Source organism: Polypterus senegalus, chromosome 3 (assembly GCF_016835505.1).
Source record: "Polypterus senegalus isolate Bchr_013 chromosome 3, ASM1683550v1, whole genome shotgun sequence".
Classification (NCBI taxonomy): Eukaryota; Metazoa; Chordata; class Cladistia; order Polypteriformes; family Polypteridae; genus Polypterus; species Polypterus senegalus.
Genome location: NC_053156.1, coordinates 301,941,303 through 301,956,684, shown reverse-complemented (window position 1 = coordinate 301,956,684; position 15,382 = coordinate 301,941,303). Strand labels below are relative to the sequence as shown.

The window sequence follows — 15,382 nt, the reverse complement described above, 5'->3', positions numbered from 1 at the left end:
TCTTCTTTTTCTGGTTTTCTGGGGTGGCGACCTGCGCCACCACCACCTGATCAGAGCACCGTGATGTCCCTACATTGATGGATTAAAGGCCTGAAGTCCACATGACCATCATCATCAAGTTCTTCCATGAGGACCCTGAATACCTTGAGGACTGATTGAGGTCATTTATGTTAGGTAAAATGCCTAGAGGGGGCTTGGTGATCTCATGGCCTTGGTATCCCTGCAGATTTTATTTTTTTTCTCCAGCCATCTGGAGATTTTTTTTTTGTTTTTTCTGTCCTCCCTGGCCATTGGATCTTACTTTTATTCTATGTTAATTAGTGTTCCCTTATTTTAATTCTTATTTATTATGTCTTTTTTCTCTTTCTTAATCATGTAAAGCACTTTGAGCTGCATGATTTGTATGGAAATGTGCTGTATAAATAAATGTTGTTGTTGATGTTAAATTCAAATGGTGTTTATTTAATTTCAGTAATAGAATATCAGTTTCTTATAGCTACCCAAAATATATTACAGCCTTTTAACCCCAGTAAGTTAACAGGACATTGAACTTTTTAAGCTGTATCTGTAGAACTGAGTGTTAATTAAGCCAGTTAGGAAGTAGTCTTACTGCTATTTTGCAAATAGGAGATGGAATACATGTAAGACTGTATGACCAAACTTAGAGCAATCAAGCAAGATATATCAGGCTTAAACAGAACTTTCTGAATCAAGAACTTTTCCTTTATTAAATACCAATTTTTCTTCTATCTTTTATCAAAACTTTCCAAACAAAGATATTTTGTCAGTGAAATTATTTGAACATGTGTCACAGTGGTGCTTGAATCATCCTATGAAGGAAACTAAAAGCTGCAGAACTTTAGTAATTATGGATCAACACTGCTTGAAGCACTGAATGAGAGATTAATACCTTTAACAAGGAAAAAGTAAAGATTGGCATTCATGAGCAATGCTAAGGATTAGAATGAATTTAGTCTAAGAATAAGCATATGGCTCTATGAAACAAGCAAAGCCGCATCGGGCCAAGCTAATAAACAGCTCATGAATCACTTTAATGAGTTATAATTGCAAGATAAAGTTTGTAAGGGAGTTAGTGTCCCAGGCTCATCGTTAAAGAGCACAATTGAAGATAATTACACAACTCCTCATCTCAGCTAAGCACTGCAACAGCATCTTCGGCATTGACTGTTGCACTAGAATATTCAAAATTCAGTAGACTTTTCCGAAGGATTCAAGAGCTTGAGTCTAATTTGAAAAGTAAGAGCAATTAACGACTATCTCAGAGGCAGACTCTCAGAGTTTCTAATAACATATTTGTCAGTTAATACATATGCAAACCGAAAGTCAGAAGACAGTTGCTGAAAGTCAGAAGGGTGTTGCTGAAGTAGCTAAATAATTAGCCCAAAGGGACAAGCAAGATAAACCTCCAGTACCATGTAGAGAAGTACTAATATTTGATGGCGACCTTCTGACATACATCCTTTTTATAATGGCAAATGATCACACAGTAAACAATGTGTTTGAAAAATATCAAGATAAATTACACTTTCTTGAACAGTACACAAGAGGGCGACAAGAGCTTGTTTGAAATTGCGGATTTCATTCTCTGGATGAGGGTTACCAAAAAGCAAGGTCATTACTTCACAGGCATTGTGGAAATGATCTGAAAATAGTAAAGACATATACGAGAAAAGCATGGCAATGGACTCAGATTAAACCTGAAAATGGAGAAACACTCAGTAATTATGCTGACTTTCTGATTGCAGATCAGTTTAAATACCTCGGGGTAAGCATCACAAGTAAACATAAAGCTCTTTATCAACAACGTTTTGCTGTCTGCATGGAAAAAATTAAGCAAGACTTGCATAGATGGTCTTCCCTCCATCTCACTTTAGCTGGAAGAATTAACATTGTCAAGATGAATATCCTTCCTAAGCTTCTCTTTCTCTTAAACATTCCAATATACATCAATAAATAATTTTTTAAGAAATTAGATTAAACTATAACCTCATTTATTTGGAATTCAAAACATCCACGTATCCAAAGGGCGACCCTACAAAGACCTAAGGAGGAAGGTGGCATGGAACTTGAATTTTATTATTGGGTGGCCAGTATCCATTGATCCATTATCCAACTCGCTATATCCTAACTACAGGGTCACGGAGTCTGCTGGAGCCAATCCCAGCCAACACAGGGTGCAAGGCTGGAAACAAACCCCGGTCAGGGCGCCAGCCCACCGCAGTAAGTACAAATCATCACCAGTATACTAACAACCCAATTGTACTTCACTCACTCAAAATATGGAAGTATTTTTAAACAGAGAAGCTTTTATCTGTGGCACCTCTGCACGAGAACCCACTTTTTCCTCCTTCTCAAAAGTATGCAGTTTTTAATGTCTGGAAAACATTCGGGATTAAATCAATTAGAGATCTGTACATAGACAATGAATCACTACAAACAATTACATTCTAAAGTTCACTTTCCAGCATCACATTTCTTTCACTACTTTCAAATTAGAAACTTTGTTAAACAGAACCTGCCCAATTTCCCTCACCTCCCTCCCACCTCTATTATGGAAAAATATTGTTCAGTCTTCAGGACTCAGACAGCATTTCCATAATATATAGAAGCATTTTAAAGTCCCTCCCTTTCAGAGTTCTTAGAGTACAGTGGGAAAAGGATCTCTCACTTAACATCTCAGAAAAGGAGTGGAAGGTAGCAATGCACAGAATTCACTCAAGCTCCATATGCACAAAGCATACAATTGTTAAACTTAATATTATATATCAAATGCATGTCTCATTTAAAAGTGTCCAAAATGTTTCAAGGGTACGATCCAACCTGCGAATGTTGGAATCAGGTTTCAGCCTCATTGAGCCATATATTTTGGCCTGCACCAAATTAACATAATTTTCGACCAAAATCTTTAAATGCCTTTCAGACAACCTTGGCGTCACAATCCCTCAAAACCCATCAAAAGCTGTGTTTGGTGGACTTCCAGATGGGATTAAAGTAGAGAAAGACAAACAAACTGTGATTGCCTTTGCTACATTATTGGCACGTAGACTTGTTTTGCTCAGCTGGAAGAATCCTAACTCAACTATTTTAAGTCAGTGGGTAACTGATGTTATATACTATTTGAAATTGGAAAAAAACTAATTCTCACTTAGAGGATCTGTACAAAACTTTTTCAAAACCTGGCAAGATCTAATCAGTAAAATTTTAGAATAAGCATTTTCATATTTCTCTCCCCTCTTTTTTATACTATTTATTTACTATTATTAAAGTTTTGCTCTGCTGACCTAGCTCTCTTTCTCAGGTGAGGGGGTCAATTTGTTTTCAGATCTAATTTAGTAAAACTTGCTTGTATGGTATGTTATTTGATTTTAATAAAATTAATAAAATGTTAAAAAAAAAAAAGAAGAATGGAACAACATCCAGTAAAGCTAAATCTACTGAGGCAACACCAACTAAGGAGGAAACGGAGAAGAAAATCTGTGTTCTTACGGGAGCTGAAGAAGAATATGTGCTGCATGTGCTCTTCGGTTAAGGTAAAATCTAAAAAGAGTGAAAGGTATGTAGAAACATATGCCTTTTTAGACCCTTTTAGTAGATTAAAAACTTGCACTGAAAATCTTCAGAGACAGTTAAACCTTCATGGAAGAAGATCTCGAGTATTTTTCAAAACTATGTGTAATTACGATGAAGATTCAAAAATGCTAACCAAAAGTTATCTTAAATCTTATCATATTTACAAGTCTGTGGTATCAATGATAATGCATATATTGATTTGCCAAAAGTGTATATGCAGATAACTATTCCAGTGGACAGAGAAAATATTCCATGACAGGACAACATTGAGAAGTGGACATATCTTGTGGAGTTATGTTTACCATTCATAGATTCAGAAGTTGATCTTTTAATAGAGATTAACAACCCCAAGATCTTTGAGTTGTTGCAAATCATACCTAGCAGAGGATGTGGACCTCATACTGTGAAAGTTGGACTTGGAGGGATGGTCAGTGGGCCATATGAGGAAATAGATGACCTCGCAAAGCACAGTGGTAAGCTGCCTAAACAATCAATCGTGTGTCAATAGATAGATAGATAGATAGATAGATAGATAGATAGATAGATAGATAGATAGATAGACGCCCAGGAGGACCGGAGGAGGGCTTGTGCCTCCTCCAGACCGCGAGGGGGCGTCCGCCCTGGTTGTGTTGGAGGCCTCGGGTAAAGGGCTTGGAAGCCCAGCCCTGTAGGGACCCATTGCCACCGCCAGGCAGCACCCCGGTGCCTGAATATCCCTGGAGCCCAGCACTTCCGCCACACCAGGAAGTGCTGGGGGAAAAACGACAGGGACACCGGACAGCTTCGGTGCGCGCGGCACTTCCGCCACACTGGGGCGTGTCTATGGAGGAGTGCCGGGAAGCAGCTGGAGCCCATCCGGGTTCCTACTTAAGGGGCCGCCTCCCTTCAGTAGGGGGTGGAAGTCGGGGGGAAGAGAGATGGAGCTAGAGAGAGAGGACTGGAGGCGGCCAGGAAGGCACAAAGACTGTGAGGCCTGGACATTGGGGGAGCGGTGCAAGAGGCACTGGGGTTTGTGGTGCACGTATATGGACTTGTAAATAGTGTAAATAAACAGTGTGTGGTGGAACTTATGATGTCCGTCTGTGTGTGTCCAGGTCCGAGTCCACAATAGATAGATAAATAGATAGATAGATAGATAGATAGATAGATAGATAGATAGATAGATAGATAGATAGATAGATAGATACTTTATTAATCCCAAGGGGAAATTCACATTTAGTTGCACCACCTTGTATTGACATAGATAGCGACTCCCCTCCTTTATTCTTACCACAGGTATTTGCGTCTCTGTCCGCTCTAACTGTGCTAAACCCGGGTAGCTCCACTTTAGCATCTGGGATGGTAGTTGTTAGCCAAGTTTCACTAAAACACAGCAAGCTGAATTCTCTGTAGGTTCTGACATTTTTCACCAGCGCGGCTAGTTTGTCGATCTTATTTGGTAGTGAGTTCACATTTCCCAGGATCACAGAAGGCAACGGAGGTTTATATCGCCACTTTCTCTCTAGTCTCTTGGCTTTTATTTTAGAGCCAGCTCGGCTGCCCCGATATCGTCTTCTTACCTCGTCAGATAAATAGGAAACCACACCTGCATGGGCATTTCTTCTCAGTGCTTAAAGTTGACAACTTGAATAGGCGAGTCTCAGCGTGTAAAAATCCATGTCAAGTAGTAAAAGCAGTAAAAAAAAAAAAGTGTCCAGGGAGCGATTCCACATAAAAGAAAGTGGTAGAAGTAATCAGTGACATAGAGAATAATAGAGAAAAAAAGTAAAAAGATAAAATCATACACGGAGCTGCTGGAATGGTTGCCACTCGCGACGGCGCCGAATAGAAGAAACAATCGCCACATTTCTGAACAGCATACCATTGGGCTCAAAAGAAAACGAAGTAAAAAGTCAGGGTTCCAAAAAGACTATAAAACTTTCATGAGAGACATTATTGAGAAGGGTTAAGCTTGTCAAGGCACCCAAAGAAAGCCTAAATCGTAATGAAAACAGGGTGTGGTACATTCAACATCACAGTATGTATCATCCTAAGAAAATTTCTATTCTAATGGTCTTTGATTGCAAAGCCTCCTACCAGAGAACTTCGCTTAACAAACAACTACTGAAAGGCCCCCACTTAACTAACACACTCATTGGTGTCCCTACAAGACTCAGACTGGAGCCAGTGGTATTAATGGCAGACATTAAATTAATGTTCTACCAATTAAAAGTCCCAGATAAAGACACGGATCTTTTATGCTTTTTGTTGTGGCCTGAAGGTAAAGATTTGGAAGAATTTCACATGACAGTACATCTTTTTGGTGCTACTACTTCACCCAGTTGTGCTTCTTATGCTTTGCGTAGAACAGCCGAAGATGCAAGAAAAAACTTTCCTGATGAAGCCGTTAACACTGTGCCCCATAATTTCTATGTTGATGACTAAAAGTCAGTTGCAATGGAAGAACAAGCAATAAAATTGCCGAAAGATCTCCAATCTCTTTGCCTCAGAGGGCGATTCCACCTGACAAAGTGGATGAGTAACAGCAGAGCAGTTTTATTGTCCATTCCTGAAGACGACAGAGCTAAAGAGAAAAAGGATTTAGACTTGAGCCATAGTCTGCTCCCAACAGAATGTGCCCTGGGTGTCCAGTGGTGTCCTCAAACAGACAGTTTCAAATTTCAAATAAAGTTTCAAGACAAGCCCGCTACAAGGGGCTTTCTATCTGTTGTTAGCTATGTTCATGACCCCCTCAGATTTTTAGAACCCGCTATACTGCCAGTGAAGCTCATTTTAAGAGTCTTGTGCAAAGAGAAATGTGGGTGAAATGAAGAAGTTAATGTTAAAAACACATTCAGAATTGGAAGAAAAGAATAGATAACTTACAGTTTCTGGCAAACTACAATGTGAAGAGATGTATCAACCCCACATGGTTTGGAACCATAAAGTCAGTACAAATGCACCATTTTGCAGATGCCAGTAAAGATGTATATGGAACTGTCACATTTCTTTTTTTGACTAATGAAGAAGGCAAAAAGCATTTCTCACTCTTAATGGGCAAATCAAGAGTGGCACCATTGAAGCATGTCACAATTCCAAGACTGGAGATAACAGCAGCCATTGTGGCAGTTAAAATGGACAAGATGCTAAAAGTTGAATTTCAAAAACCCTTGCAAGAATCTACATTTTGGACTGAAAAAATGCACTAAAGTACATTTCAAATGAAAATGCTCAATCGAGAGTTTTGTCGCCACTAGAAACTTAGTGATCAGAGATCATTCAACACTGTCACAATGGAAAAACGTTATATCTGCCTTAAATCAGATCAAGTATCAAAGGGTCACAAGGCTGAAGTTTCATATTAAAGCCCTAACATGAGTGGCCAAAAAGACCGGATCAAATGAATAATTCACTTTCTGAACATGATCCAGAAATAAAATTTGTGCTGTTAACATGAGTGAACCTGTAAATAAACTCATCATCTACTTCTCAGAATGGCTACACTTGAAGAAAGCAGTGACTTGGTTTCTAAAGTTTAAAGACAAACTGCTGCACATAAAAACTGAAAGAAAGACATTTCGGCTCGAGGTCAGTCAATCTGAAAGTTACGGAGAAGAACAAAAAACATTCATCACAGAGCACACGAAAAAGTACAAACTGACTTTGAAACCAAGCCTGATTTCTCAAGAAGACTTGACTAAAGCAGAAACAGAGCTTATCGGCCTCAGTCAAAGACAAGAATATCCAGAAGAATTAAAGGCTTTAAAGAAAAATGCTCCCAAAAAAAGAACAGTCAAATCTTTAAACTGGACTCAGTTGTACAAGATGGAATACTGAGAGTCGGAGGAACATTCAACAAAGCTGCAATGCCAGAAGAAGCTGAACAGTCTGCAATTCTCTAGAAACGTTCATATATTGCTTGTCTTATATTGCTGCACATTCATTAAGAAATTAGACATTGTGGGTGTAACTATGTGCTTGCACAGCTACATCACAAATATTGAATACCTCAAGCAAACTCAATTATCAGAAAAATCATTTAAAAGTGTGTAACATGCAGAAGATACAATTTGAAAGTAGGTGAGCAAGAAATGGCAGATTTGCCCGAAGATCGGTTGTTACCTGACCAACCACCTTTCTCCAATGTCAGAGTTAATTATTTTGGTCCTTTTCAAATTAAAAGCGGACAAAGTCTAGTCAAGAGGTAGTAATTTTGGTGTAATGGAGTAATTCCCACATGTTTAATAATCAGAGCTGTACATATAGAGATTGCACACAACTTGGACACTGATTCTGGCATAAACACTATACGTCAATTCAATTGCAGAAGAGAACAAGTTAAAATCATGTGCTCAGATAATGGAACAATCTTTTTTGGAGCAGAAAGAGAGCTACATGAAGCAGTTAAAAGTCTCAACCAAAAAAAAATTTGCAATGCCATGATGAAGAAAGAACTCAAATGGATGTTCAACTTCCTTCAGTCTCTCATCAAAGTGAAGTATGGGAAAAACATATCAGAAGCATAAGAAAGACTCTTTTCTAAAAATGACCAGTATAATCAAAGATGGCAAAAGCAAGTTCAGACCATGGCTGATTTGTTTTTGGAAAAGATGGTCTGAAGAATATTTGCCAATGCTTCAAGAACATCTAAAATGGCTTACATCAGCAGTTCTCAAACTGTGGGGCGCTGAAGCTGTACAAGGGGGGCGTCGAATAAATGAACAAGATTTCCAAATTAATTTTTTACATTTTTATTTCAAATTTAAATTTGCAAGCATATAATCACAATGAATGCATTATAACTAAACTTAAAATCAAACATTTCTAAGGCACAGATCTAATGACTAATATGTGCCTGCTTTAAAGTACACAGCCTGTCCAGGTTTGGTTTGATATACGAGATTCGACACTCGGAGCTCCTTTTCTATTTCAAGTTTGTTTCTATGACGAGCGGCGCCGCTGCTACTGCTTTTATAGTCGCGTATTTTCAATCCAGAAAGTTCGAGACGTATTTGTATTTGTCGCAAACATTCGGGTAACAGTAGATCAGGTGATAATGCGGCGTGACTGCACCACATTGGCAGTGTAGCCAATATTGCCAAATTGAGTTAAAAAATTGACTGCGTATTCGGTTATTTTCATGATACAAGTAACAGCGGTATAATATTTGTCGGACAAAAATACGTTTGTCTCGCACAGATTGAATTCGTCGGTGTTCTTGTTTATGAGATTTTTAAAAATGAAAACATATTTAATCCTTTCTTTACACAAAAAAATTATTAAATAAGAATAAATAATTTATTTTTTGTTTTTGGGATTAGAATTACTACCAAAAACCACACAAGGCATTTTAACAGTTATTAAAGCACTTTAAAAAAAAGAAATTGCAAATATTTCATCAAAGTTAACCGAACACATGCAAATCTTATGGAAGTAAAAATGCTAGGATACTGCGACAATGCACGAGTATCATACCTTTGTTAGTTGTATTATGGGTTATTCTCATCAATCTTATATTATGCAGTGGGCGCAGAATTATTCCAGGTAGAAAAGGGGGGGCGCAAAATACCAAAGTTTGAGAACTGCTGGCTTACATCAAGAAGAAAAGGAGGCATTGTTTTAATAGTAGATGATACTGAAACCTGCAATTCATGGATAATGGGTTGAGTCAACAAGACAATGCCGGCTGCCAAAGGTTTAGTCAGAAGAGTTTTTGTGCAGACCAAAACCAGCACACTGGACAGACCTGTGAAAAAATTGTGCCTGCATCAAGAAATAGATAATTTTTTAAATAAGAAGTTCTTAAATGTTTGTTTGCTTGTTTGTTAAAGAACTAGTTATTTGAAACCAATATTTAGAGTATAAATATTTGCCTTGGATGTGACAAGGATGAACAGGATTAGAAATGAGTACTTAAGAGAGACAGGTCAGGTTGGATGGTTTGGAGACAAATACAGAGAGGTGAGATTGCGTTGATTTGGACATGTGCAGAGGAGAGATGCTGAGTATATTGGGAAAAGATGCTAATGATAGAGCTGCCAGGAAAAGAGGAAGGCCTAAGAGAAGGTTTATGGATGTGGTGAGAGAGGACATGAGGTGATTGGTGTAACAGAACAAGATGATGAGGACAGGAAGATATGGAAGAAGATGATCTGCTGTGGCAACCCCTAATGGGAGCAGCAAAAAGGAGAAGATGTAGAGTATAAGAATAGTTTGTGGCTCTTAATGAAGTAAAATACAGTAATTTCCTGTACTCCTGCATATACAGTTAGAGGTTTGAAGTGAAAGAGCCAATCTTAGAAAGTTAATGTTTGATGTTAAATTCATACAAGTCAAATCAAGTTGGGGAGCATGAACTGGTCGATGAAACAACTCAGGATCCTGGTTGGCAAACCCGAGGCAGACACATGGTCCAGTCCCACCCTCTGGAAATTACCCTTTATCTGCTGCAGCCAGGTGTTACATAGGTGACGCCTTGGCTTAGCCCAGACACTTGGGTCCCCAACAATAATGATTTTACGAGCTGGATCACTGTCGGGGAAACGCGCCACATGGCCATAGTGCCATAACTGAAGCTCCCTCACAATGTATGTAATGTGCCTCATTCGGGACTCCATGAGCAACCGCTCATTCGACACAAAGTCAAACCAATGGTACCCAAAGATTTTCCAGAGAGACACAGTACCAAAGGAGTCCAGTCTTCGTCTCAGGTCACTGGATAGCGTCCATGTCTCGCAACCATATAGCAAGACAGAAAGCACCAGAACTCTAAAGACTTGGACCTTCGTCCATTTGCATAGATATCGGGAGCGCCACACACCCCTATCCAGTGACCTCATGACCCCCCATGCTCTCCGAATCCATCTACTGACTTCATAGGAAGAGTCACCAGAGACATGAATGTCACTGCCAATGTAAGTAAACCTCTCGACAAGGTCGACACTCTCTCCACAAACAGACACACTGCTGATGACTGTGCCCAAGAGGTCATTAAAAGCTTGGAATTAATTTCTACAATAGAATATCCGTTTCTTATAGCTAACTAGAATTTTGGAAAATAGTTTTAGCTCATGTAAATAAAAAAGAGATTGAAAATTCTTAGCTGTATCTGTAAAACAGAATGTTAATTAAGCCAGGTAGGAAATAGTCTCATTCCTAGCATGGGCTATTAGATATATTTGCAAATAGGAGATGGTGTGCAGATTTCTGACTATTCTTACATGTTTAATTTGCTTAACGTGCCTCAAGTATGACTGTATGACCAAATTTGGAGAAATGAAACAAGATATATAAGCCCTAAACAGAACTTTTTTTAAACAAGAACATTTACGTTCTTTAATATCAATTTTCCTTCTATTTTTGTATGAACTGTTTTACATTGAATTTTTACTAAAACTTTTAAAACAATGATATTTGTCTGTGGAATAATATGAATATGTGTCAAACTGATGGCGAATGATACTATGAAGCAAAGTAAAAACTGTAGAACTTTGGTAATTTTCGATAAACGCAGCTACACAGAGCATTGATGAAACAAGCCAAGGAGGCTGCCAATAAACTGTTATTTAGTCTAATAATTGAATTTATGAGGCAAAAGCCCAGCAAATGTCTCTGGTTCCAGCCTGCCATGTTTAAAAATTACAACCAGATAGTAGAAATATAATTTTGTTGGGTGTGTTTAAGGAATGTGTGAATGCTACAGAAAGTATAAAAATCATGCCTAGGAGGCTGGCAGGCAAGACAATTATGGAATAGTTCCTGAAACACAACACTGAATTCAGCATGCAGTGACCTCCACAGTCAATAATTCTCAATCTAGTCTAATTTGGGGCAAGATGGTATGATCAATACAGTTGTTGTTGTAGCAGTACTGTCTCTTTCAAACGTACTAACTCCCAATTCCTGTCCTTCCTTTTCTTTCTCCAAGTAACCAATCGCCACACAATCAGATCTGTAATAGACGTTAAGCCATCTGTAAGCTTAGAACGCCGATTCTTAAAAACTTTTAAGGAACGTTGAAATATCTTCATAGTACATGTTTAATTATTCCATCCATCTCTCCTTCCCTTGTCGCGCCAGGCCCAGCAAGCATACAGTGCGAGGCAGGAACAATCCTGCCTCACTAGAGCTGCAGCACTGTGTCCTCACATGTTTAATTATTAACAATATAGATTATTTAAATGAAGTTAACGTTTTATCTGTATAATATAATAAACATATTTTGCTACATTTCATCTTAAAAATGATATCATCATCATATGTAAATACGCGCTTTATAAAGTGGCTCAGTTTGTGCAATATTATAACTGTATCGCAAGTTTACAGTGCGGTCATTGTACTTACGTATATGTACAAAGCATTCTACAAGGAGCACTTGATGGTCTGATTGAGTGCGTTCATAGTTCTTGGGATGAAACTGTTTCTGAACTGTGAGGTCCGTACAGGAAATGCTTTGAAGCGTTTGCCATATGAGAGCATTTCAATAGACAGCATGGCTGAGGCAGTGTGTGCTAGATGCTGTATACTGATAATTCTCTTTCCAGTCAGCTGCTGTAGAGCTGTGATTCCACACTCAGATATAGTGATATTAATACTCTGAGTGGTGCAGTGAGAGTAATATTTAAAAAGATGATCCGCTGTGGCAACCCCTAATGGGAGCAGCTGCAAGAAGAAGATAAAAAAGGTGCAGTGAGAGTAACAACGCTAAAGCAGCTATGGTATTTAGAATAGTTTGACCATTCTGTGGACCATTATATTGTTACAGGTTAATTACAATTAAACTAATATACAGTATGCGGTTAATTTCAGTGTATTTATAAAGCCGCGTCAGGGATGTGGATCTAAAAAAGAAAGGGAAACCACACTGGAACAGTAGCACTGCTTTGACGCTGGGTGCCGCCAGTTTGCAAAACCAAGCGGAGAACGCACGTATGCCAGGGTTGGAGCTACCGTAAAATTGTGCGTGGCTTTACGCCAAGTTTAGGTTTTATACATCGCGATTTGAACGTGGAAACATTCGTACATAACATTTTTTTGCGTACGCACCATTTATACATGAGGCCCCAGGTCTTTACGGCTCCCTAACCATCCCCTGTCATTATTATTATTATTGTTAAGACCCTCTTCAGCTTTACAATACCCAGCTACTTACTTGAACATGTTGTCCACAGAAAGTCTTTATCATAGTTGCTTGTTGTCGCACACCACAGGGAGGAATAGTCTGTCATGGTACAAGAGTTGTAAGTTTGTCCCTTATAGATGAAAGGGAAAACACAAGAGGCTCCAACAGCATTTCCACCAGCTATCTTAGCACCTGTGTGTTGAATTTAAAATGACCATTAATAAAATTCTATCAAACAGACAATTTAAAAGATTAAATAAATATAAGTATACCAGTAAGAATGATGAAATCAGCTAATATCCATTTTAAAATATAATTACAATTTTGGGCTGAAACAGGGCCTAGGACCATGAAAAAAATAAATTAAATTTACCAAACAATTTCTGAATTTGGCTAACATGCCCACTTGTTATTGTGACTGCATCATATCCTAACACAATTGCATTTTAATAACATAATGGCAGAATCTGGAAAAGGGCATATGAATGGACAGCACTATCTTCCTCAACTTGTTTATCATCCAAATGATACTACTTATAAAAGCATTAGGAAAGGATTCCAGGGAGCCGATAATGAAGTTTGGCACTCGCTGGCATTCAATAAACAGTTTATGGGCAATCTAACACTTTCATTCCATCGTTCAAGCAAGATGGGTCCTAGATGCGCTTGATGACTTGGTCATGTTTGTAAGAATGAATTTTAAACCAAAGAAGTCGATAAGCACGGTGATTAAATTTGGAAAGTGATCAGCAAATTTTAGCTGTATGTCCAGGGGTAGGTTATACCATCAATTGAGGAAAACCCAATTGAATGCCTCGGGAAATGGTATGATGCCTCTCTCATTGATAAAACCAATGTAACCAGAACAGAGAAACAGGCGAATAAAAGGCTGAGGAAGACAGAGGCTCCGGGTTTAGCAGGGAATCGTGAGATGAGTGAACAAACATCTTCACAGAATGCTTGACATTCCATCACACTTTATATCAGCAGGTCTATATATCATATCTGGTCAGTTACAGCTTCCCATATCACCAGTGGTTGAGGAGTTGAAGGTGGTAAAGTGTAGGGTGGTTTTGATGTACAGACAATCTAGAAATGGAAAAGTCAATGGTGCAGGCATCACCACAAGATCTGGATATAAACAAGCAGCAGACACACTTGCTGCACAGGCTGAAAGTATGCTGACGCTAAAGGACATCATTGGGAACCTGGGCTTGGAGAGACAAGGGCTTGGAACCATCCATTTCCAGCAGTGGGGAATAGTAGACCGAAAAGCAAAGCCGATGCCTATAGGAAGAAGGGTGAAGGGCAAGTGCCACAGAACTTGGATCACAAGAACCCTGGAAAGAGTGGGACCTGCCGATATGGTAGACCACATGGCCAGACCTTTGGAGAATGGAACCCTTCTCTATTTCTTTCCAGCTCTGATCAGTGTACAATATCCTGTCAAAACCAAATTTGGAGACAAATTCAGAGAGGTGAGATTGCGTTGATTTAGACATGTGCAGAGGAGAGATGCTGAGTATATTGGGAAAAGATGCTAACGATAGAGCTGCCAGGAAAAGAGGAAGGCCTAAGAGAAGGTGTATGGATGTGGTGAGAGAGGACATGAGGTGATAGGTATAACAGAACAAGATGGAAAGGAGAGAAAGATATGGAAGAAGATGATCTGCTGTGGCAACCCCTAATGGAAGCAGCAAAAAGGAGAAGATGTAGAGTATAAGAATAGTTTGTAGCTCTTAATGAAGTAAAATACAGTAATTTCCTGTACTCCTGCATATACAGTTAGAGGTTTGAAGTGAAAGAGCCAATCTTAGAAAGTTAATGTTTGATGTTAAATTCATACAAGTCAAGTCAAGTTGGGGAGCATGTACTGGTCGACGAAACAACTCAGGATCCTGGTTGGCAAACCCGAGGCAGACACATGGTCCAGTCCCACCCTCTGAAAATTACCCTTTATCTGCTGCAGCCAGGTGTTACATAGGCGACCCCTTGGCTTGGTCCAGACACTTGGGTCCCCAACAATAATGATTTTAAGAGCTGGATCACTGTCGGGGAAACACGCCACATGGCCATAGTGCCGTAACTGAAGCTCCCTCACAATGTATGTAATGTGCCTCATTCGGGACTCCATGATCAACCGCTCATTCGACACAAAGTCAAACCAATGGTACCCAAAGATTTTCCAGAGAGACACAGTACCAAAGGAGTCCAGTTTTCGTCTCAGGTCACTGGATAGCTTCCATGTCTCGCAATCATATAGCAAGACAGGAAGCACCAGAACTCTAAAGACTTGGACCTTCGTCCATTTGCATCGATATCGGGAGCGCCACACACCCCTATCCAGTGACCTCATGACCCCTCATGCTCTCAATCCATCTACTGACTTCATAGGAAGAGTCACCAGAGACATGAATGTCACTGCCAAGGTAAGTAAACCTCTCGACAAGGTCGACACTCTCTCCACAAACAGACACACCACTGATGACTGTGCCCAAGAGGTCATTAAAGGCCTGGAATTAATTTCTACAATAGAATATCCATTTCTTATAGCTAACTAGCCTCACTAGAGCTGCAGCACTGTGTCCCCACATGTTTAATTGTTAACAATATAGATTATTTAAATGAAGTTAAAGTTTTATCTGTATGATATAATAAACATATTTTGCTACATTTCATCTTAAAAATGAT

General features: G+C 39.1%; 1 protein-coding gene across 1 annotated transcript in view; it reads right to left on the bottom strand.

Moving 5' to 3' along the window:
• Positions 1–15,382, bottom strand: part of LOC120526373 (epididymal sperm-binding protein 1-like) — a 47,992-nt gene that overhangs the window by 31,600 nt on the left and 1,010 nt on the right. The window contains exon 2 of the mRNA XM_039749506.1: positions 12,722–12,883. Coding sequence (XP_039605440.1) covers positions 12,722–12,883 — 162 coding nt within the window. The remainder of the gene's footprint in view (positions 1–12,721; positions 12,884–15,382) is intronic.